Here is a 26,035-nt window from a genome sequence, read left to right as displayed (position 1 = left end):
TCTAATATCGTTAGAAATCCACGCCTCCACCTCAGGGTTTATCCCGCATTTAAGGTCATTTCAGGAAATACAATAACAAAAGCCATAAAGTGTCAATCGGTCTCACCTAGGACGGGCTCTAATGAAGCGGCTAACACAGTTTCCACCCAGCCCTCCCCGCTAATTACTGCCTACAACAACAAGAGGAGCCGCGGCGTTTGAAGGAAAACCTGCAGCACGCGGCCGGTGATTATCCGCCGTGTTTCTGCTCGTCCAACCAGAACAAGCAAGGCGTCACAAGACAGAGCGATTCAGTGACACGGCCGTCGGCGTCGTCAAGCCGCCCGGGTGACAGAAAACCTGCCGGGAGCTCGCAGTTACTTAGCAGCATCACAGCCAATTCCCCTCAGTGGTGTGATTACTCCAGATGAATGAGAACAATTGCCTGAGTGCAAATATTTATTACAGTGCAGCAACATGCCGTGCATTTAGGATGTCGGCCCCGTGACCTCGCGGGACCTTTAATCAGCACTATCAAACCTCCGAGATCCAACCCGGAGCACCAGGAGCACCCGGAGCCATGGAGGCGGCGCCGTGAATAATTAAATGTGAGGCAATAATAAATATGACAGTAATATTCCTGACAGTTGTTTCAAATGCAATGAGGTTCTCAGGGAAGATTTGTGTCTGGGAAAGTGACAAAATTTAAAAAACGTCTACACTGCAAAAACTCAAAATCTTATCAGGAATATTTGTCTTATTTCTAGTTAAAATGGCTCATTTTTAGTCAAAAAATCTCATTACACTTAAAATAAGAGTCATTACCAGGAAAAATAACTTGTTATTAGTCCCATTTCAGCTGTTTCAAGTAAATTTTCACTTGAAATAAGTAGAAAAATCTGCCAGTGGGAAAAGATTTATCTTCTCATTACAAGCAAGATTTTTCTACTTATTTTAAGTAAAAGTCTACTTTAAACAGGTGAAAATTGTTTGTTTTTTCCAGTGGATGAGTCTTGTTTTAAGTGTAATGAGATTTTTCTGACTAAGAATGAGATATTTTAACTAGAAATAAGACAAATATTCTTGTTAAGATTTTGAGTTTTTGCAGTGTATTCTTGTTTGGGAGTCTAGCCCGAACCTTGATAAAGATCCTGATGTTTTCCTGGACGGGTCAAAAAAGTCAAAAAATCTCATTACACTTAAGAGTCATTACCAGAAAAATAATTATTTGACAATTTTCGGCTGTTTCAAGTGAATTTTCCCTTGAAATAAGTAGAAAAATCTGCCAGTGGGACAAGATTTATCTTCTCATTACATAAGCAAAAAAATCTTGTTCCCCTGGCAGATTTTTCTACTTATTTTAAGTGAAAATCTACTTGAAACAGGTGAAAATTGTTGTTTTTTCCAGTGATGACTCTTTTTTTAAGTGTAATGAGATGTTTTGACTAAAAATGAGACATTTTAACTAGAAATAAGACAAATATTCTTGTTAAGATTTTGAGTTTTTGCAGTGTAACAATATCCTGTGTGTGAATAAAAAAATCCATGAAGATATTGTTAAAAAAGAAAGAGAAAAAGTGAGCCAGTAGCCATCAGGTAGGGAGCGAGCGCCTAATTATCAGGGCGGGCTTTACTCTGCGTCTCCCATCACGCGGGGTAAAGACACCCAGGGGCCTTTCAGGAAGACAGAAAAGGGGAAAAAAGAAAAACTTGGCAACATCTTGGTCCGAGTCCAAGCTGTCCAATCCATCATGCTGGCTGTTGACTGGTGTTAGCGAAGCTCGTATTAATTATCAGCTCATTTGGAGGAGACGGGTGTCGGGGTGGTGTAGGTGTCCGGTCCTGACCGATCAATGCAAGCGATCGCTGCGGGAGAAACTCCACCGAGGGTGATTAGTCTGACCTGGCAACGCTGGACGCTTTTCCCTCACAGGAGAGGATGAGCGGGGATCTGGGGGTTAAATCAGCATCTCTGCATCTACTGGCAGGAATAGTGACAGTATTGATGAGTGTTTTTCAACTAAAAACACAAGATAGAAGCTGATAATTAAGAACTTTGAAGATCTGACAGTTTCAACCAGATTACAGACCTGATCCACTTATAGATGATGTAGCAAGCAGCGAATTACAGACTGAATTATAGTAAATACTAGGAATGGGCGATATTTTACCGTTCATGATAAAAAAAAAAATTCCCCACGGTAAGAATTTGTCATCTCACGTAAAAACGTTAATTCCTGTTGATGACGTTTTTGTGTAAAGCCGCATTTATGAAGGAAGGAAGGAAGGAAGGAAGGAAGGAAGGAAGGAAGGAAGGAAGGAAGGAAGGAAGGAAGGAAGGAAGGAAGGAAGGAGGGAAGGAGGGAAGGAAGGAAGGAAGGAAGGAAGGAAGGAAGGAAGGAAGGAAGGAAGGAATGAATGAATGAAGGAACAAAAGAGGAAGGGAAGAAGGAAGGAGAGAGCAGAAGGAAGGAAGGAAGGAAGGAAGAAGGAAGGAAGGAAGGAAGGAAGGAAGGAAGGAAGGAAGGAAGGAGGGAAGGAGGAAGGAGGGAAGGAAGAAAGGAAGGAAGGAAGGAAGGAAGGAAGGAAGGAAGGAAGGAAGAAGGAAGGAGGGAAGGAAGGAAGAAGGAAGGAAGGAAGGAAGGAATGAATGAAGGAACAAAAGAGGAAGGGAAGAAGGAAGGAGAGAGCAGAAGGAAGGAAGGAAGGAAGGAAGGAAGGAAGGAGGAAGGAAGAAAGGAAGGAAGGAAGGAATGAAGGAAGGAAGGAAGGAAGGAAGGAAGGAAGGAAGGAAGGAAGGAAGGAAGGAAGGAAGGAAGGAAGGAAGGAAGGAAAAAAGGAAGGAAGGAAGGAAGGAAGGAAGGAAGGAAGGAAGGAAGGAAGGAAGGAAGGAAAGGAAGGAAGGAAGGAAGAAGGAAGGAAGAAGGAAGGAAGGAAAGGAGAAAAGGAAGGAAGGTGGAAGAAAGAAGAAGAAAGAAAGAAAGAAAGAAAGAAAGAAAGAAAAGAAAGAAGAAAGAAAGAAAGAAAGAAGAAAGAAAGAAAGAAAGAAAGAAAGAAGAAAGAAAGAAAGACAGAAGAAAGAAAGAAAGAAGAAAGAAAGAAAGAAAGAAAGAAAGAAAGAAAGAAAAATTCCATTGGTGTAGTTTAGTAGCATTTAGTATCTTTAGAGCAGTGATTTGGCTCCAAAGACTGAATGTGGTGATAGATTTATAGTTACAAAAGTGGAGTTGAATTGTTTGTTTTTTTTTAATCGTCATTTTATCGTTTTCGGGATAAATGCCAGAAATTATTGTGATAATTTTTTTAGTCCATACCGCCCATCCCTAGTAAATACCATCCATAAGAATGTGAAACTTTGATTAAAAAAAGGGTAAAAGTAAGTAAATTAAGTTTTTCTTATAGAACCACATTCCTACTGGTACCTTTGTTGAAAGTGGATTTATTATTTATAAATACATTTTTTATCAGAATAACCTTAGTGTAAACTAGGGCTGGAAAAAACTCAATAACGATATATAACGAAAATATGAGGCTGGACTTGATGTTAAAGTTCAAAACTGACAACAAGTGTGTTTGATGGTGATGTCGTGTTTCTCGGTTATGAATCTAAATAAACCATGAACATTTATTCATTTGAACAACTCAATTTTTGCGTAGGCGCAGTTATCCTTTGGTATTCGTGACAGTTTTTCTTTTCATATATATGTCAAAGAACTCGTATTTTCCTAATTCTGACGGCTGGGCTAACTATATCTGTGCATGTCATTGGATTAGTATCGTTAGAAGTATTTCTAATCTTATTTTACCGTGCCGGGGCAAAGAGGAGGAAGCTCTGGCTCTGGCCAGCTGTACAATGTTTATGTACAGAGATCTCTTGTTAAAATGTGCAGCTGTTGCAAAACTTTGCACCCATTGTTAGAATCCCTCTAGTGAACTGGCTTGATGAGAATATTAGAAGGATTAGGTCAGATTTCTTAAAAAGTCATGCTTTTTTTTTGCTGAACAAAGTTGAATTCGTAAATAAAACAGTCTCAAATTTATTACATATTTTTTTTATTTGTGAATTTATTCCCATGTCTGTTTATACCCAAACAAAATGTTTGTATTCATGGTTAAATATCAGAACATATATGTCTTTTCCACCTTTTTTACACCCAGTTTAACACCACGCTGCACTGGCTGCAGCACAGAAATAGTTTAGATTTAGATTAGATCTTTATTAGTCATTGTTATATAATAATGAGATTAAAAGTGCTAAAAAAACAAACAGATAAATACCATAGCATACAAAACAAGTCGTGCTTTTTTTTTGCTGAACAAAGTTGAATTCATAAATAAAGCAAAGTCAAAATTTATTACATATTTTTTTGCAATTTGTGAATCTATTCTCATGTTTGTTCTGAACCCAAACAAAATGTTTGTATTCATGGTTAAATATCAGAATATATATAATATATATATATATATATATATATATATATATATATATATATATATATATATATATATATATATATATATATATATATATATATATATATATATATATTCTCCACCTTTGTTTCATACCATGCTGCACTGGCTGCAGCACAGAAATAGTTCAGATTTAGATCAGATCTTTATTAAGAGTGTCATCAGTCAGTGCTAAAAAAAAACACAGATAAATATTAATTTAATATATTAAATAACATTATTTATGGTATGTTTATTATTATAATAATTGCTCGGGTCTCTGGAAAGATCCTAGAGACAACTTCGGTCGTAATAGGTATATAAATAAAATTGAATTAAATTGAATAAATACCATAGCAAACAAAACAATTACACACAACACAAAATAAAACAACTGATTAAAACCAATAAATAAATAAAAATAGCCTACACATGCAAACAATCCCTCATATCAGTTAGTTTGTTTTTGAGTAGATTGAGTTTTGTTACAGCCGTAGGATAAAAACTGTCTCTAAATCGGGTTGTAGTTGTTTTTATTTTATCTGTACCGTCTACCTGAGGGCAACAATGCAAACAGAGAGTGATCTGTTTTGTCTTTTTAATACAGCGGTCATTGTGCAAGTCCTCCAATGAGGGTAGGGGTAGTGTGAATTAGGAATGGGCGATATTTTACCGTTCACGATAAACCGTCAAAAAAATTCACCACGGTAAAAACGATAAATTCACGTTGATGACGTTTTTGTGTAAAGCTGATTTATGGTTCTGTGTTAAATCCACGCACAACGTACATGTGCGTGAAGGAAGGAAGGAAGGAAGGAAGGAAGGAAGGAAGGAAGGAAGGAAGGAAGGAAGGAAGGAAGGAAGGAAGAAGGAAGGAAGGAAGGAAGGAAGGAAGGAAGGAAGGAAGGAAGGAAGGTATATGAGCTTGGAAGGAAGGAAGGAAGGAAGGTATATGAGCTTGGAAGGAAGGAAGGAAGGTATATGAGCTTGGAAGGAAGGAAGGAAGGAAGGAAGGTATATGAGCTTGAAAGAAAGAAAGAAAGAAAGAAAGAAAGAAAGAAAGAAAGAAAGAAAGAAAGAAAGAAAGAAAGAAAGAAAGAAAGAAAGAAAGAAAGAAAGAAAGAAAGAAAGAAAGAAAGAAAGAAAGAAAGAAAGAAAGAAAGAAAGAAAGATAAATTCCCATTGATGACATTTAGTAGTATTTAGTATCTTTTAGAGCAGTGATTTGGCTCCAAAGACTGAATGTGGTGATAGATTTATAGTTACAAAGGTGGAGTTGAATTGGTATTTTTTTTATCGTAATTTTTATCGTTATCGGGATAAATGACAGAAATTATCGTGACATTTTTTAGTCCATACCGCCCATCCCTAGTGTGAATCCATCGAAACAGTTTTTCAAGTCAACCCCTAAAGCAGCTGACTCCACCCCCTAAAACCAGCTTTTCCAAAAGAAACAACATTAAAGAAAAGCTGTCTTTGGGATATTTTGGCCAAAACGTGGGATAGAAATGGTTTAAAGTCCTGAAAAAAGGGACATATGTTTGCTTTGAGCAGATCTGAACACTCCTCCTGCTGTTAACAGGAACAGCAGTCAGAAGTACAGCATTGTTGCAGCGATTATGCTGATTATACATATGCATGCTTTACTTGTGAGTATGATGCATTTAAAAACGTGAAGGAGGCGGGTGGAGGGGTGGGTGGGGGTCTCCTCTGCCTGGAGTGGGCGGCCGTGAGAGAGCTGGGAGGGGCTCTCAGTAGACAGAGGATTATGGAAATCAAAGATGAGAGATTAGCTAATGGGGATATAATGGCCAGTGACTGCCGGGGTCAGATGGGCCATGCAAATGAGGCAACGATGGCTGCTGGCCGAGGGAAGGGGGGGATCGATACGTGGCTGCCTGGAGGTAGCCCTGCATCAGGACTGCTCAAAATACATATACAGGACTGTCTCAGAAAATTAGAATATTGTGATTAAGTTCTTTATTTTCTGTAATGTAATTAAAAAAACAACAAAAATGTCATACATTCTGGATTCATTAAAAATCAACTGAAATATTCCAAGCCTTTTATTATTTTAATATTGCTGATTATGGCTTACAGTTTAAGATTAAGATTCCCAGAATATTCAAATTTTTTGAGATAGGATATTTGAGTTTTCTTAAGCTGTAAGCCAATATATTCTACTTTTCTGAGACAGTCCTGTATGTAGTACCAGAGGTGGGTAGAGGAGCCAACAATTGTACTCAAGTAAAAGTACTTTTACTTCAGAATAATATGACTCAAGTAGAAGTAAAAAGTAGGCATCCAAATAATTACTTGAGTAAAAGTAAAAAGTACTCAAGTACTGAGTAACTGTTGAGTAACGTCTGATTAATTTTTTTAACACAACCATTCAAAAGAGACAAAAGTACAAAATAATCATCTTCAGGCAAATTAAATCAATAAAATAATAAAATTAAAATTAATAGAAAATAAAATATAGCTTAAATTAAAATAAGCTTAGAGTAAATTCAAAATAATAAAATAAATAAAATAATAGAATAAAAAAATAAATTAAGCACAAGTAGCACAAAATTTCAAGCCTTTGTACTTTTCTTTTTTAACCAGGCAGAACAAGAACAAACATGAACTCATAGAAACTCTGTGTGTGTTTGAGTCTGTGTAAATGTGACAAAACATGCAAAAACAAACATTTTTCCCAAAGAATCACCCAGTGATGTCATGAGATTGACGCGTACGCGGATAAAAGGGATAAAAGAAAAGTAACAGCTCAACGTAGCCTAATGTAGCGGAGTAAGAGGAACAGTTTCTTCTTCACAAATCTACTCAAGTAAAAGTAAAAAGTATAGTGATTCAAAACTACTCCTAAAAGTACAACATTTCACAAAACTTACTCAAGTAATTGTAACGGAGTAAATGTAACTCGTTACTACACACCTCTGTGTAGCACACACACACACACACACACACACACACACACACACACACACACACACACACACACACACACACACACACACACACACACACACACACACACACACACACACACACACACACACACACACACACACACACACACACACACACACAGAGAGAGTGAGGGCCTGCCGCCAGCAGACAGACGTTAAGCTTTCAGCGAGAGGAAAAGGCTCAAGTGGGGAAGAGGAGATATCGCCAGCTCGGGCCCCGCCGGCTCTCACTGATGTCAACAGGCGGCATGTGATCCTCCCCAACGCCTGGCTCTCATCCTCCCTGACGAAGCACTGAGATGCACAAACTCCTCCACGCTGCATCAAATATCTATTCATCCCGTCTCGGCTCCCCCAAAAAACACAACAAAAAAAAAAAACGTCCTTGCGGACAAATCAATAGAGCCGCATGCCGGGGACGGCCAAAGCATTTAGACACAACGGCGTTTAGACACACTAAGTAGTTTATTTTCCCGGTAGACTCGGAGCAGTCTGACATCCGGCATTTAGGGTGTGCGGATATTAACCTTCTGCAGACGTACGAGGGGACGGCGGGTGTCGTAAAATGCAATTGAGTGGGACACATGACGGCTTTCATCATCAAACTAAATGGAACATCTCCTCTCTTATATATCAGAGCTCCAATTCTGAGCATGTCAGGGAAAATTTCAATTTCAGGTGGGAGCAGCAGGACTGTGTGGCCGCCCCCCCCCCCCGCCGCCGCCTCGTTTTCATTCCCTCCCGCTCTGCGCAGCCATCCATCAGGACCCGGGCAGAGGACACCTTTCCGCCGCTCTCCGGATGCTCCGAGCAGGCAATAAAATTAACCTTGTGGCAATTGTTTTCCCACCCGTTTGATGGCCCCCCGTGTCAGACCGTCCGTAACGGACGGGATGGGATAAAAAAGTCAAGCTAAAGCAGAAAATTATGACTTGTTTGAGGGGGAAAGTAGGGCTGGGCGATATATTGAGATTTTAATATATATCGACATATTTTCAAACGCGATATGGTACGAGACAATATTGTTTATATCGATTAATTTATTTTTTGTATTATTATTTTGATATAGCTTATTTGTGACAAATTGACTTGAATGTTTTATTTGAGATTTGCACAAATGTTTTATTTGCACAACTGTCAACCTCAGTGGAAAAGTCTGCCTGTTACTGTCTACATTGTATTAATTGCACAGTGTATTTTAATTTAATTGTTATGCAGGAAAGGGATATTTGTTTTATTTTATTCAAGAAGCATTTTTATTTATTTTTTTTCCAGGAAAAAAAAAAGGAAAAAAAAAAAAAAAAAAGAAGCATTTTTATTCTATATATGCAGGCCGTTTATCTTTATTTCATTTGTTTTATACATTTTGATATTGTGCAGACCTCTGTTAATAAAGGTACCTGTGTGACATTTGGCACGAGGCTTTGTATTAAAACGGACTGTTTTTTTAAGGGTTTGCCTCAGAAAAAAATGAAGCTAACAGAGATGCTATGCTATAATGCTTTAGGGGAAACCCCAATTATGGCACAGAAAAAATATCGATATATATCGAGTATCACCATTCAGCTAGAAAATATCGAGATATGACTTTTGGTCCATATCGCCCAGCCCTAGGGGAAAGGAAGGGGGTGGCACCTGAATTGAGCTGAGCTAATGCCAGATTACAGAGTCAAAGTCCGATCAATCACCGTCGGGGAGAAAAAGCTGCTGCTTTGTTGATTTGTGTGGAGGAATAATGAGGAGCAGTAAAAGTGAGGTAGATGAGGAGGAAGATCAGCAGGCGACAGGGTGGACTGGTGTTTTTTTTACAGCTCAGGACCTTCCTCCTGGGCGGGCCGGGACAAGCGGGAGGGAGGAGGGGAACAACAGGGAAAAGGGGGGGATGAAAATCTTTCAGGAGGGTGTTTATTTGCTCTCAACACCTCCTGAGCGATCAATATTTTTAATTTGGGTCCGAGTTATTATTTTTCACATCACTGCGCCGGGGAGCAGAGTAAAGTGGCTCATATTTTAGCCCTAAAAAGATCGATATGACAGGCTCACCTTCACTCGGCCCCCTCGGCGGTTGAAGGGGCCGCACATCATGACGGACGGACGGACGGAGGCCGGGCCCGACCCGCGCGGCGCAGCGGCAGCATCATTATCCCGGGCCGGAGACACCCTGCCCCACCCACACACACACACACACACACACCTGAACACACACACACCTGAACCTGCACACACTCCTCACCGGAGCTGTTTATGATGAGCCTTGTGCTCGCCACGGCCGATGATCCATGAGGTCAAAGGCCCAGATGTGACTCCTTGTCATAAAGGCATCAATTCCTTCACCTCTTTACACAAACCATTAATTATATCTACATTTTAAGTCTAAATATTTACACAGAGGGAATGCCCGCCTTCGCCGCCTCATAACTCACGTCTGATGGCAGATTCATCGATTGTCCTTCTACACGTGTCCAGAGTATGAGAGTGTTTTTCCACGTGCGTGCACCCCGTATGTGTGTGTGTGTTTGTTTGATTTTTCCGCGTGTGTGTGTTGGTGTGTGTGTGTTGGTGTGTGCACTTATGTCTGCTACGAGCGTTTGAGTAATGGCGACGGAGAGTTATGCCCCGGCGATATTACAGAGCTGACATTTACTCCATTCAAGTGGCCTCAGCCGCCGCGCCGCTTCTCACCATATTGAAATAAGACATTTAGTTTGCAATATCTTAACCTGTTTATGTGTCTGGTGCAGCCGCCTTAAACGCCGCGCCGGGAGGAGGAGGAGGAGGAGGAGGAGGAGGAGCAGCTGCTGCTGCTAGTTAACCTCCACCAGCTCCTCGCGCTGACCCGTCCTCTGACCCCACTTTCCTCGGGAAAGTAGAAAATATTTTTATACAACTCGGGTTTGATTCATCATCAAAAAGCAGAGCAGGAAGATGTAAGATGAAGCTTATATTATATATTTTTATATGTTTTTTTTTAATATACAGGGATGACGTGTTCTGGCCGTATGGCAAGCCGCTTTAACATTTAATGGCTAAGTTTGACTATCCGGAATTAACACTGCAGATATCTATAACGTAATTTTGACTAATTACATTGTGACTAGTCAGAATTGTAATTCAAGATATCTATAATGTCATAATTCCAGTTTGAGATATCTCTTGTTATAATGTGCAGCTGTTGCAAAACTTTGCATCCATTGTTAGCATCCCTCTACTGAACTGACTTGATGTGATGAGGATATTGGAAGGATTAGGTTTTGATTTCTTAAAAAGTCGGGCTTTTTTTGCTGATCAAAGTTTAATTCATAAATAAAGCAGTGTCAAATTTATTACATTTTTTTTTTTTTAATTTGTGAATTTATTCCCATGTCTGTTTATACCCAAACAAAATGTTTGTATTCATGGTTGTATATCAGAACATATATGTATTTTCCACCTTTGTTTCCACTCAGTTTCACACCATGCTGCACTGGCTGCAGCACAGAAATAGTTTAGATTTAGATTAGATCTTTATTAGTCATTGTTATATAATAATGAAATTAAAAGTGCTAAAAAACAAACAGCTAAATACCATAGCATACAAAACATTTACACACGACACAAAATAAACCAACTGATTACACCCACACATGCAAACAATCCCTCATATCAGTTATAGTTTGTTTTTGAGTAGATTGAGTTTTGTTACAGTTGTAGGATAGAAACTGTCTCTGAATTTGGTTGTTCTTGTTTTTATTGCTCTGTAACTTCTACCTGAGGGCAAAAGTGCAGAGAGAAGTGTCCTTTTTGATCTGTTTTGTCTTTTAATACAGCGGTCATTGTGCATTTTGACTAGTCGTAATTACATTGTGACTAGTCTGAATTGTCATTCATGATATCTATAACTTCATTCTGACAGGTCAAAACTTAATTTAAGATATCTAAAAAGGACGATGATATCTTGAATTGAGGGGAATTAAAGATATCTTGACCTGGAATTATGACTAGTCAGAATTAAATTGTAGATATCTGAAACTGGAATTACAGCTAGTCGTAATTTAGTTGCAGATATCCGTAATTCACATTGCGGATATCTGCAACTGAATTGTAGGTATCTGTAATTAGAAACCACATATACATGAATGGCAAAAGGGACGTCATTTGTCCTATAGGCAGAATGACGTTGTGGATATCTGAAATGACAATTGTGGATAGGAAGAATGTAATTGTAGATATCTTAAATGCTCTCTTTGACTAGGAAGAATTGAATTGCGGATATCTGCAACACATATCCGGTCTAGCTGTTAAATATTAAAGTGGCTTGTCGTACTGGCTGCCACCGCTGGAGGAACGCTGGTATTTTTGCTGAGGATCAAGAGAAACGTGTCTTTTAAGGCAGCATTTCTTCAACTCGCACGTGCGTTAATATTTAATGTTTGGAGACCTCTACACATGTTCTAATAAATAATATATCTGTATCTAACATCGTCTACAAGTTAATTATTTGTATTTCTACTTCAGGCCAAAATCACATACAAGACCACGAAGATTCAAAAGGGATTCAGGTAAAATCAAGGGAAGAGGAAATATATCAGCCATATTTGTGTATCTTCACTGTTTCATTTCAAACTTCCGATAAATTATAACCTAAGAGAGGAAATAAATTAAAGTAAAAGCTACTTAAACTGTGCAGTAAAATGCTAAATAGAAGTCGTTTGGTTTTGTACTGTGAAGCAAAAATGGTGTCATTTACTGTATATTTATTTACAGCAAGAGGAAATTGCGTTGATTCTACTTCACAAATCGTGATGTTTGCAACGTGAACTCGTGTTTAAATGTTCCTGTAGTTTAGAGACCAGGAGGCTTTTAGGGATTTAGCTGGAGAACCAACCACGGCAGCTGCTCAGCTCCATCTCTCCGCACAAACACTCAAATAAAGAAATATATAAACAGATCACAGTTACTGTAGCTGAGAGGACCGACTAAAACCTCCGAACTGACCGGCCTTTACAGGCCAGGTGAGGTCCGAGGGTCATACGCCTGTACTGCGACGTGCATGCACACGGTGGTGGATAAAAGGAGGAGCAGAGCCTGATTTATCCTCCGTCAGCGTTCTCTTCCCGTCCTGCAGACCTCGGACACGAGGCTTTAATCTTCCGTTAAAGCCCCCCGGAGCGCCGGCGTGAGCCGCCACGGCGCTGCGGCGCGGGCCGTGCGGCGCGGCGGGACGCCGGGTCCAGCCTGCCATGAATATTGATCAGAACAAGCGGACGGGGACTCGAGTCATCAGGGCGGGTTTTCCTAATTGACATTTTACCTGCTGTATAACCTTAACGGGGCGGGGGCGGGAGGAGGGGAGAGGGGAGAGAGGGGGGAGAGGGGAGGGGGGCGAGTGTCAGTCAAGATCTTCCCCTGACGGGAAGATCCTCCGGGGAGAAGAGGAGCTGCTGCATCCAACATCAGCATCCAACATCAGCATCCAACATCAGCATCCAACATCAGCATCCAACATCAAGACATCCAGTATCAGCATCCAACATCAGCATCCAACATCAGCATCCAGCATCCAACATCAGCATCCAACATCCAGATATCCAACATCCAACATCAGCATCCAACATCAGCATCCAGCATCCAACATCAGCATCAGCATCCAACATCCAGACATCCAGTATCAGCATCCAACATCAGCATCCAACATCAGCATCCAACATCAGCATCCAACATCAGCATCCAGCATCCAACATCAGCATCCAACATCCAGATATCCAACATCCAACATCAGCATCCAACATCAGCATCCAGCATCCAACATCAGCATCAGCATCCAACATCCAGACATCCAGTATCAGCATCCAACATCAGCATCCAACATCAGCATCCAACATCAGCATCCAACATCAGCATCCAGCATCCAACATCAGCATCCAACATCCAGATATCCAACATCCAACATCAGCATCCAACATCAGCATCCAGCATCCAACATCAGCATCCAACATCCAGCATCAGCATCCAACATCCAACATCAGCATCCAACATCAGCATCCAACATCAGCATCCAACATCAGCATCCAGCATCAGCATCCAACATCAGCATCCAACATCAGCATCCAGCATCCAACATCAGCATCCAACATCAGCATCCAACATCAGCATCCAGCATCAGCATCCAACATCAGCATCCAACATCAGCATCCAGCATCCAACATCAGCATCCAACAGCAGCATCCAACAGCAGCATCCAACATCCAGCATCCAACAACAAGCATCCAGCATCCAACATCAGCATCCAACATCAGCATCCAACATCAGCATCCAACATCAGCATCCAACATCAAACATCAAACATCCAGCATCCAACATCAGCATCCAACATCAGCATCAAACATCAGCATCCAACATCAGCATCCAACATCAGCATCCAACATCAAACATCCAACATCAAACATCAGCATCCAACATCAGCATCCAGCATCAAACATCAGCATCCAACATCAGCATCCAACATCAAACATCCAACATCAAACATCAGCATCCAACATCAGCATCCAGCATCAAACATCCAACATCAGCATCCAACATCAGCATCCAACATCAAACATCAGCATCCAACATCAGCATCCAACATCCAACATCAGCATCCAACATCAGCATCCAACATCCAACATCAAACATCCAGCATCCAACATCAGCATCCAACATCAGCATCAAACATCAGCATCCAACATCAGCATCCAACATCAGCATCCAACATCAGCATCAAACATCAGCATCCAACATCAAACATCCAACATCAAACATCAGCATCCAACATCAGCATCCAGCATCAAACATCAGCATCCAGCATCAAACATCCAACATCAGCATCCAACATCCAACATCAGCATCCAACATCCAGATATCCAACATCCAACATCAGCATCCAACATCCAACATCAGCATCCAACATCAGCATCCAACATCAGCATCCAACATCAAACATCAGCATCCAACATCAGCATCCAACATCAAACATCAGCATCCAACATCAAACATCCAGCATCCAACATCAGCATCCAACATCAAACATCAGCATCCAACATCAAACATCAGCATCCAACATCAGCATCCAACATCCAACATCAGCATCCAACATCAAACATCAGCATCCAACATCCAACATCAAACATCAGCATCCAACATCAGCATCCAACATCCAACATCAGCATCCAACATCCAACATCAGCATCAAACATCAGCATCCAACATTCAAATATCCAACATCAGCATCCAACATCAGCATCCAACATCAGCATCCAACATCCAGCATCAGCATCCAACATCCAACATCAGCATCCAACATCAGCATCCAACATCCAGCATCAGCATCCAACATCCAACATCAGCATTCAACATCAGCATCCAGCATCCAACATCAGCATCCAGCATCAGCATCCAACATCAGCATCCAACATCAGCATCCAACATTCAAATATCCAACATCAGCATCCAACATCAGCATCAGCATCCAACATCAGCATCCAACATCAGCATCCAGCATCCAACATCAGCATCAACATCAGCATCAGCATCCAACATCAGCATCAACATCCAACATCAGCATCAAACATCAGCATCCAACATCCAGCATCAACATCCAGCATCAGCATCCAACATCAGCATCCAACATCAGCATCCAGCATCAGCATCCAACATCAGCATCCAACATTCAAATATCCAACATCAGCATCCAACATCAGCATCAGCATCCAAGATCAGCATCCAACATCAGCATCCAGCATCCAACATCAGCATCCAACATCAGCATCAACATCCAACATCAGCATCAAACATCAGCATCCGACATCCAGCATCAACATCCAGCATCAGCATCCAACATCAGCATCAACATCAGCATCAACATCCAACATCAGCATCAAACATCAGCATCCGACATCCAGCATCAACATCCAGCATCAGCATCCAACATCAGCATCCAACATCAGCATCCAACATCAGCATCCAGCATCCAACATCAGCATCAACATCAGCATCAACATCCAACATCAGCATCCAACATCAGCATCCAACATCCAGCATCAACATCCAGCATCAGCATCCAACATCAGCATCCAACATCCAGCATCCAACATCAGCATCAACATCCAACACCAGCATCCAACATCCAACATCAGCATCAACATCCAACATCAGCATCCAACACCAGCATCCAACATCCAACACCAGCATCCAACATCCAACATCAGCATCCAAACATACCGGTTTTTTTTTTTAAAGGTGAAGATAATTTTATCTAATTCTCCAACTTATTTAACAAAGACGTCGCCTTATTGAAAGGACATTCTTAAAAGTCTAATCTCAAATCCCAGTAAGGTTTAGTAATGATAAATCTGTCTGTCTGCCAGATGGTTTTTCTTGCTTTTTTTAATCATAAATGTGAGTGAAATTAACGGCACAAAAAGCCCTTTCTGGTGCAAAAGAGAACATAAATCAGCAGTGGCGTTATGACACTTCACGAGCACGTTTATCTTCCACACTCGCACACATCTCCATCCGTGCCCCGTCCACGTTCAGAGACCCTTCGTACACGAGGAAGAACCGGAAAAAAGTGTAGAATCTATGAACCCTGGAAGTGTTCCTACGTAGATTATCTGAGATGTGACGGGAGGGCAGACAACAGACAACCGTCCCCGGAGCATGTGGGGGGGGAGAAAAATCAACGATTGAAAAGACAAACACGGCTGATGTCATCAAAGCTAAATAGCAAGCCCGGTGTGAGAACGCCAGCATTTCAATATCCACATCATCTCCAGCTCGGCCCGTGTTTCCGTTCCCGGCCACTGATTCGCAGAGATTAGAGAGTTTTTGTTTATCGGAAATGAAAATACACCTAAAAAGGTTAATCTATAGAAAAACACCCCGACGTAAACAGATATTAGCGGCGCTTATGTGAGATGGCAGATAATTATATTTGCGAAAAGGCCAGTGTTTGGAATATTCTTTTTTGAAAAGAGCAAATGTGACTGAGCGGCTGCGGTGATTTATGAGCGTTTGCGTCTGCGCGGCGTAGCGTGGTGAAGACGCTGAAAACAGTCGGGGGAGTTCAGGACAGACACAACTCAGTGATCACCGGCCGCAAAACTCCATGTATGGACAGAGGTGTCAAGGAACGAAGTACAAATACTTAGTTACCTTACTTAAGTATAAATTTTGGTTATCTATACTTCACTGGAGTAATTATTTTTCAGACGACTTTTTACTTTTACTCCTTACATTTTCCTTGCAATTATCTGTAATTTTTACTCCTTACATTTTAAAAACAGCCTTGTTACTCTATTTAATTTCGGCATTTTAAGAATAAAAGGAAGGAAGGAAGAATGAAAAGAAGGAAAGAAAGAAGGAAAGAAGGGAGAAAAGAAGGAAGGGAAAAAAAAGGAAAGAAGGAAGGGAGAAAAGAGGAAGGGAAGAAGGAAGGAAGGAAGGAAGAATTAAAAGAAGGGAAGGAAGAATTAAAAGAAGGAAAGAAAGAAGGAAGGAAGTGAGAAAAGAAGGAAGGAAGGAAGGAAGGAAGGAAGGAAGGAAGGAGAAGGATTAAAAAAACAAGGAAAGAAAGAAGGAAAGGGAGAAAAGAAGGAAGAAGAATGAAAAGAGGAAAGAAAGAAGGAAGGAAGGGAGAAAAGAAGGAAGGAAAAAAAAAAGGAAGAAGGAAGGAAGGGAGAAAAGAGGAAGGGAAGAAGGAAGGAAGGAAGGAAGAATAAAAGAAGGATAAGAAAAGAAGGAAGGAAGGAGGAAAGAAGGAAGGAAGGAAGAAGGAAGGAAGAAGGAAGGAAGGAAAGGAAGGATTAAAGAGAAAGAAGAAGGAAAGAAGGAGAAAAGAAGGAAGGGAAAAAAAAAGGAAAGAAGGAAGGAAGGGAGAAAAGAGGAAGGGAAGAATGAAGGAAGGAAGGAAGAATTAAAAGAAGAGAAGAAGAAGGAAGGAAGGGGAGAAAAGAAGGAAGGAAGGAAGGAAGGAAGGAAGGAAGGAAGGAAGGATGGATTAAAAAACAAGGAAAGAAAGCAGGAAGGGAGAAAAGAAGAAGAAGAATGAAAAGAAGGAAAGAAGAAGGAGAAAGAGGAAGGGAGAAAAGAAGGAAGGAAGGAAGGAAGGAAGGAAGTAGAAGGAAGGAAGGAAGGAAGGAAGGAAGGAAGAAGGAAGAAAAGAAGGATGGAAAGAAGGAAGGAGAAAAGATGGAAGGAAGGAAGGGAGAGAACAAAGAAAGAAGGAAGGAAGGAAGGAAGGAAGGAATGAAGGAAGGAAGGAAGGAAGGAAGGAGGAAGGAAGGAGAATGAAAAGGAAGAAGAAGGAGGAAGGGAGAAAGAACGATGTAAGGAAGAAGGAAGAATGAAAAGAAGGAAAGAAATAAGGAAGGAAGGAAGGAAGGAAGGAAGGGAAGGAAGGAAGGAAGGAAGGAGGAGGGACAGGAAGGAGGAAGAAGAAGACAAGGAAAGGAAGGAAGGAATGAGGAAGAAGGAAGGAAGGAAGAAGGAAGGAAGGAAGAAGGAAGGAAAGGAAGGAAGGAAGGAAGGAAGGAAGGAAGGAAGGAAGGAAGGAAGGAATGAAGGAAGGAAGGAGGAAGGAAGGAAGGAAGGAAGGAAGGAAGGAGAGTTGGAAGGGAAGAAAAAAAACTATCCAGTGAAATTGCTCATCGGATAGAGTGAATTTGGTTGTGGTAGTTTCAGATGTTCTTGTCCAGTTTTGTTCTTACATCCGTTCCCTCAGATTCCTGCAACTAAACCTGGATGTACATTCCAATAAAGGTTAGGATAAATGATAACACCGCCTCTGAGTTTGACTTTTTGCACCATTACAATACTTATATGCAACTAGTCAATCATATCTCCCTGCTCTCTGAAAACACATGTTAATGCTCAATAGTACACATATATGGTTGCTTTAATATATTTGCATTATACTAAGATACATTCATTTTCAATGGCTTTTGTCCTTAATGGCTTTTCCCCCCTCTTACATTACTTTTACACTTTAAGTAGTTTTGAAACTAGTACTTTTATACTTTTACTTGAGTAAAAACTTGAGTTGATACTTCAACTTCTACAGGAGTATTTTAAACTCTAGTATCTATACTTCTACCTGAGTAATGAATGTGACTACTGAAGACACCTTTGTATATGGAAGACGTCCGTGCACGCCGGGCCGGGCCGTGCTCCGGCCGTCTAATCCCCGGGAGCGGGGAGACGATTACCTGACACCTGCGGTCTGTGATGGAGCACCGCGGAGGAAAGTGCATCTAAACACATGTTTCCTTGTAATGAGAGCCCAGTTAAAAACAGAGGAGCAGGGCCGAGCGTGAGGGCCAAGCGTTTGCTCCCACAGGAGGCACGGAGAAACATCTCTACAGATGAAGAAACGTTTCTGAGAGCCTAGTTCTGTCTAAACCAGGGATCGGCAACCCGCGGCTCAAGAGCCGCATGCGGCTCTCTAGCGCCCCCTAGTGGCTCCTGGAGCTTTTTCAAAAATGTTTGACCTTTTTTTTCTTTTTTTTTTTCCTTTTTTCTTCCTTTTTACTTTCCTTTTTAATCTCGATGTATCGACTTTTTGCTCGAAATTTTGACTTTTTGCTCGGAATTTTGACTTTTTCTCAACATTTCAACTTTTTTCTCGAGATTTTGACTTCTTTCTCGAGATTTTGACTTTTTACTCGGAATTTTGACCTTTTTTTCTCGACATTTCGACTTTTTGGTCGAAATTTTGACTTTTCTCGAAATGCATAATACTTCCCCCAGTTATAACTCATATGCAACATGTGTTTGCCTTCATTCTAAGGCTTATACATACAAGACTTTTCATTTTTTGCGGCTTCAGACATATTTGTTTTTTGTGTTTTTGGTCCAATATGGCTCTAAAACATTTTGGGTTGCCGACTCCTGGTCTAAAATAATGCAAAAACATTTTAATTTCTGGTAATTTCACATTATTTTCTTTCATCTGACCAATAAAAATGTTGGAGCCGGGCAAAGACATTCCTCAGTATCTAACCATTCAAACATTCTAATGATTGGTCTTTGGTTTCCTTTTGTTTTCACTCTTCTAGAGATTGTTTTTTTTACTACTACTACTACTACTACTACTACTACTACTACTACTACTACTACTGTAAAACTACTATTTTGCTGCAGGAATGAAACTGATGACTAAACAAACAACCAGAAAACATTTAATAACTTTTTTACGAAGCTCTACTGCCCCCATGTGGCCGTCTGTGGATACTACACCCACACAGGCCAAAAGTGGAGCTGCCTCTGCGTTAATATACTCAGATATTTGGTCATTTATCTAAATATCCACCTTTTATAGCAGGATATGTGGCAGGTGCACGTACAGGCTTCCCTTTGCTGTTAAAACAGCTCCCGTTGTCCCGTCGCTGGACCTCAGTGAGCTCCAGCAACTTTGGGATCAGGGATTAAGAATGGCTTAAGTTCCTGGGCCAAAACAGTCGGGCTTAAGTTCTTATCCTGCTAAGCCCCATATACTTAATGTAAAAATCTGTATCATAAACCAGCAATTGCCAGCTCTGATTTCTAAATATCAGCCCTAGAAAACCTGATATAAGTCACAACTTCTAATCTGCATAGCGGGGCTTTTAAAAGAGCGACACAGAACAGACCATTTATGTTTATGTATATCAGTGTAAAATATCAGCAGACAGAAGTTTGTGCATCTTTCCAAATCATCCATCTCAGAGCTTTTGGCAAGGCAAGTTTATCTGTATAGCACAATTCAACACAAGGTAATTCAAAGTGCTTTACATCGACATTAAAAGCGGCAATACACAATTAAATAGTAAATAATAAATAAAATGATAAGAAAAGTGGTAAAACTCAAAATCTTACCAGGAATATTTGTCTTATTTCTAGTTAAAATGTCTCATTTTCAGTCAAAAAATCTCATTACACTTAAAACAAGAGTCATTACTAGAAAAACAACTTATTTGACAATTTTCAACTGTTTCAAGTAAATTTTCACTTGAAATAAGTAGAAAAATTTGCAAATCTCTTACAACATTTCATCTCGTTTTGGTCAACAAAGATGAAGACACATTTTAGCAGAGTTTTTATTTTGTAATCTACATTTTAGTCTGGTTTTTATTCCTCTATGATGAAAAAGGGTCATTACCAGAAAAATAAATTTGACCATTTTCACCTGTTTCAAGTAAATTTTCACTTGAAATAAGTAGAAAAATCTGCCAATGGAACAAGATTTATCTTCTCATTACAAGCAAAAACATCTTGTTCCACTAGCAGATTTTTCTACTTATTTTAAGTGAAAATCTACTTGAAACAGGTGAAAATTGTTGATTTTCCAGTGATGAATCTTGTTTTTAGTGTAATGAGATTTTTTTGACTAAAAACGAGACATTTTAACTAGAAATAAAACAAACATTCTTGTTAAGATTTTGAGTTTTTGCAGTGTGTACGGTCAAAACGTACAAAGACCGGGTCAAATACAGTATTACAAAAGTAATCTGTGCCGATTCGTGCGGTGAATCAAACCAATTTGACAATTCTACGTCTTAAATCTCTCACCAATAGTGTTATTTCTTACTTGTGTCCCGACTTGGCAGAAAGGTGCAAACTGTGGCTTGAAAGAAAAACATTTGCAAAATGTTTCAAACTGAGCAATTCTTTCCCTCTGATTCACACACACCGTCCGAAACCAAACACCTTGCTCAAAGGCAATCCCTGCTAACACGCAAGAGTTCAGCATCTTCCACCCACGCTGCAAAGCACGCTCTGGTTAAAAGGACAATCCTCCCAATTCTAGATTACGGTGATATAGTATATAGGTCTGCCTCCAAAACTCTTCTCAATAAACTTGACATCATCTAACACAATAATAATTAAACCTGCAAGCAGTGATGAGCGGGCCCTCACGTGTGCAATTTTCACCAATGAAGGTCAAGGACTCAAAAACGAGTCCTATGACACCACCCATGAGTCTTTATGTCAAACCGTTCAAAAGTTATGGCAGAAAGTAGGAACTATCAAATATGGACCAATCAGATGAAGGGGAATCGCAGTTTTTGGCGTCTATCGTCGCCACGGTAACGCTTTTGAAAGAGAAAAGTAAGGCTTGGTGTCGCAGGATGAAGACGCACATTTTGATGTATAACACACCTGGGTGCACGTTACGGTTCGGGCCGTATTAACGGCCGAAGAAATGGCGTAAATTGCGCCAAAATTACACGATTAATTCAAATGGCCGACTTCCTGTTCGGTTTCGGCCATGACTCCAAGAGACTTTTCTTTAAGTTGTGCCATGATACAGGTGTGTACCTATTTTCGTGCATGTACGTCAAACCGTATTGTGGGGCTGGAGGCACAAAGTTTTCTAGGGGGCGCTGTTGAGCCATTTTGCCACGCCCATTAATGCAAACCATTAAATATCACATTTATCGCCAGGCCTGGCTTGGTGCAAAATTTGGTGACTTTTGGGGCACGTTTAGGGGGAAAAAAGGCCCTCATTTCGTCTGAAGAAAAATGAGAAAAGGAAAAAAAATCCTACAGATACAATAAGGCCCTAGCACTGTAAGTGCTCGGGCTCAGGTTGTAGCAGCAGCTATTTTCCACCTGTAGTCCCTGGTTGGGCAGGTTGATGGAATAGTACATAAAAATTAGTATAGAAAAAGAAAAAATAAGTAAAAGAGCAGAACAAAGCAAAGAGACAATAGATACAATAGATCAATAGAAACATGGAAGCGTTGATTGTATGTGCTTGACTCTTCGTGCTGCCTCTTGTCCAGGTCGTCGTTGTAAATGAGAAACTGTTCTCAACTGATTTACCCGGTTAAATAAATAAAAAATAAAAAAACTCAGCGGGTGAGAGTTTTGGGCCCCGGTTGGCTCTGGTTTGGGGATCGTAAAATGACAGAAGACACAGGGCACCACATAAAAAAAAACACAAATAAATACAAATACATGGGCGGTGGTGAGAGCTTACCGTGAAATGCTCCTGGGACTTGTAGTTCTCATCGAGGTAGACGCGGGCCCTGCTGTACTCCTTCATGCAATCGCTGGACATCAGCTCTCTGGGGGAAACAACAGTCAGGATTTACCTTCAACCAAACCAAAACCAATCCCCAAACACCCGGCTCCAAAAGAGTTAATGTACAGAGGATACAGAATTAGTGAAGCTTAAAGTTGTGATTTGATGCAAATAAGATTTTAAACATCACAAAAAACAAATGTATGGTCTTTGACAAAAGCAATAAACATCTGAATATTCCTTTTGAATTGATGATTGAAAGTGTTAAACTTGAAAGAGTATACAAGAACACATTTTTAGGAGTACAAATCGACCACAACTTTAGCTGGAAACCACATATCATATATATCAGGCCCAAGTTAACACACACGGTGGGGATTCTATGTAAAATAAGGCACATTCTGAACAACAAATCACTGCAAACACTGTACTGTACACTGTTTTTAACATATCTGACTTATTGTGTTGAATTATGGAGGAACACCTACAGAAGCAACATACAGACAATATACAACATGCAAAAGAGAGCAATAAGAATAGTTAATAATGAAGGATATCATGAACACACAAATGCTCTGTTTTTAAAATCACAGGCATTGAAATTCTGGGATTTGGTTGAGTTTAAAACCATTCAAATTTTCTATAAGCACGAAATAATTTACTTCCTGGCAATATACAAAAAATGTTTAGCAATAGAGAAGGAGGATTTGAGCTAAGAGGGGGATGGAATTATAAAACAACCGATTGTACAGACTACTCTGAAAAGCATGTGTATCTGTCCATGGGGTGAAGCTGTGGAATAAGTTGAATGAATGAATGAAAAACTTTATTTCGAACATGAAAAAAAAAAAAAAAAGAAAAAAAAACTGGCTTTTTTTTTTCTTTTTTTTTTGCATGCTCGAAATGGAGCAGGGAGAAGTTAAAAAACTTAACAAAAGTTAAGTTACCTGACAACATCAAAGAAATTAAAAATATTTTGCAATTCAAAAAAGAATTTAAAAACAATACTCTGGATATGTATAGACATGATGGGATATAATCACGATTTAGGGGGAAATTGAACTGAATGTCTGGTATTATGTTTGGTATTAGTTGTGTATGTGTATTTATATGTATAGGTGGTAGGTATGTGTGTACGTGGGAAAATCTATGTGTATATGAGTATGTGCACTGTATATGGGTGTAGATGCAGGCATGTATCAATGTGTATGTGTGCGTACTGTATATACGTATGCTATATATCAGGGGTCACACCAACCCGGTGCCCACAGCGACCGCATCAGTCGCCCACAGGCCAGTTCTAAAAATGGCACTAATCCCGAACTAGCTCTGTCTAAAATTGTATTTAATTGTGTTGCTATTCTTTTTAAATTACATTCACAGTGATGTAAACTCAAAAACGAATACACAAAAACGTAAATAAATAAATATATATATATGTGTATATATATATATATATATATATATATATATATATATATATATATATATATATATATATATATATATATATATATATATAAATCATGAAAAAGTCAGGTCAGTCTTTGCTGAGACGAGCTCGTGAGCGCTGCAAAGCAAAGATGAGGAGACGGAAGCGGTTTCTACCGACAAAAACATGGCAGGAAAAAGGAAAAAAACGTATCATTTTCACAGTGAATGGGAGGGAGAGTTCTTTTTTACTAACGTGAAAGAAAACTGTGTGTCTCTCATTTGCGATGCGACTGTGGCGACGGCTAAAGGCTGATTTCAGGTTCCGCGTTACACCAACGCAGAACCTACGGCGTAGGGTACGCAGCGCCGCGTACCCTACGCCGTAGGCTGTGCGTCCATTTTACGCGGAACCATAAATCAGGCGCACAACGTGGAGAGACATTTCAGTAAATATCACAAGATTTATTTTAAAAGGAGGCAATTTTTGTTAAATCTTACATGATTGATCATTTGTACAAACATGCTTCAGAGTTCATGATTTGATAAAAACTGTTAGTGGCTTGTGAAAATTGAAAAAGATTTCCTGCAAATTGTTGTGGAAGTGATCATTTGAAAATGAAACTTTTGGAAAGGTATATAAGAAATTAAATATTGCATGTTGAAATGTATGTTTCCTACCTTGTTTAATCATTCTGAATAATTATTTTTGATGAATCATTAACGATTAGTGTCTTCATTTATAATAATGTTAAATTAAAGGTAAACTGTGTAACTTTGTTATTTCAGCAGTGTTTTATCAAAGTGGTAGCCCTTTGCTTTGCTCAGTACCCTTGAAGTAGCTCTCAGTTTTAAGAAGGTTGGTGACCCCTGCTATATATGATTTGATGGTATAAAGGTTAGGGCATCTATAAGCTCGTTAACTTCAGCCCTAACCCTTTCGGTCAGACTTATGTTCCCTTTCTTGTTTTGTTGGATGGACATTTTTCAATGATTGCTGATCGAAATAAAATCAAACTCAACTCAACACTGATGTAGGACTGCGCTGTGTCCAGCAGGGGGAGCAGTCTGCTCAATTTCAGACCTAACTCTTCCTCCAGTTATCAGGTGGGAGCCAAAACTCAAAACTGGGCCAAAATCACAATAATTGCTCACAATAACAGCACGGTACTTACTTGACAAAACAATCCACGTGTGACATGGACGCCTCGTAGTTCTTCCCGCCCACTTCTTGACAGTGCACCGCCAGAAAGTGAGGCTTGTGGGACTGGACCGTCTGTGAGGAGGAGAGGAGAGGAAACACCGGTAAAGGGAGGGCAAACACAATAATACTCAGTGTCAGAAGCGGGTTTAAGTTTGACATCTGGGCTTCTCAAAGTGTACTACTTAAGTGTATTTACACAGGACTGAGCACCTTGGCTAATGTGGCAGCGGCCACTTAGTGAGCTCGTCCTCAAACACAACACCTCTTCCGTTTCATCTGATACCAGCGACGTGCCAGCGATTCTGTACAGATGTGTGTGCAGAACAGCAGCAGATGCTCACGCTGCACCCGTTACACCCAACAACAACTGCACCCGTCCAGGAAAACATCTGGATCCTTATCAACGTTCTCCAAAACAGAGAAGAGACTCCAAAACAAGAATACACTGCAAAAACTCATATTCTCACATAAACTCATACTTATTTCTAGTTAAAATGTCTAATTTTTAGTCAAGAAAATGTCATTACACTTAAAACAAGACTCATCACTGGAAAACACAACAATTTTCACCTGTTTCAAGTATATTTTCACTTAAAATAAGTAGAAAAATCTGCCAGTGGAACAAGATTTTTTTGCTTGTAATAAGAAGATAAATCTTGTCCCACTGGCAGATTTTCCTACTTATTTCCAGTGAAAATGTACTTGAAACAGGTGAAAATTGTCAAATAAGTTATTTTTCTGGTGTTATTTTTCTGGTGATGACTCTAAATATTGAAATAGCAGTAAAACCACATTCATTGATGAAATGACATAAAGGATGGAAAGGAGGGATGGCAGTTTTACAGGGGGATGATTTGGACCGTTTTTATTTCAGGGGGGGATGCCATCCCCCCTCATCCCCCCTCAACTCCAGTACTGCACGTAGTCCAGGGACCCGGAACCTGCGGGGATCATGAGCTGTAAACTCCTCTCTGATAT

At 40.0% G+C, this 26,035-nt stretch overlaps 1 protein-coding gene across 1 annotated transcript in view; it reads right to left on the bottom strand.

The window, feature by feature from the left end:
- The window catches only part of LOC133463714 (inositol polyphosphate-5-phosphatase A-like), a 181,947-nt gene extending 156,821 nt beyond the window's left edge, over window positions 1-25,126 (bottom strand). Inside the window, exons 1-2 of the mRNA XM_061745407.1 lie at window positions 25,029-25,126; window positions 22,378-22,465 (exon numbers count right to left, since the gene is read on the bottom strand). Coding sequence (XP_061601391.1) covers window positions 22,378-22,465; window positions 25,029-25,054 — 114 coding nt within the window. The 5' untranslated portion in view covers window positions 25,055-25,126. The remainder of the gene's footprint in view (window positions 1-22,377; window positions 22,466-25,028) is intronic.
- Window positions 25,127-26,035: the final 909 nt, after the last annotated feature.

This window comes from Cololabis saira, chromosome 17 (genome assembly GCF_033807715.1).
Source record: "Cololabis saira isolate AMF1-May2022 chromosome 17, fColSai1.1, whole genome shotgun sequence".
In the NCBI taxonomy this organism is placed as follows: Eukaryota; Metazoa; Chordata; class Actinopteri; order Beloniformes; family Belonidae; genus Cololabis; species Cololabis saira.
The sequence above is the reverse complement of the archived record's forward strand: the minus strand, read 5'-3'. Positions and strand labels throughout refer to the sequence as shown.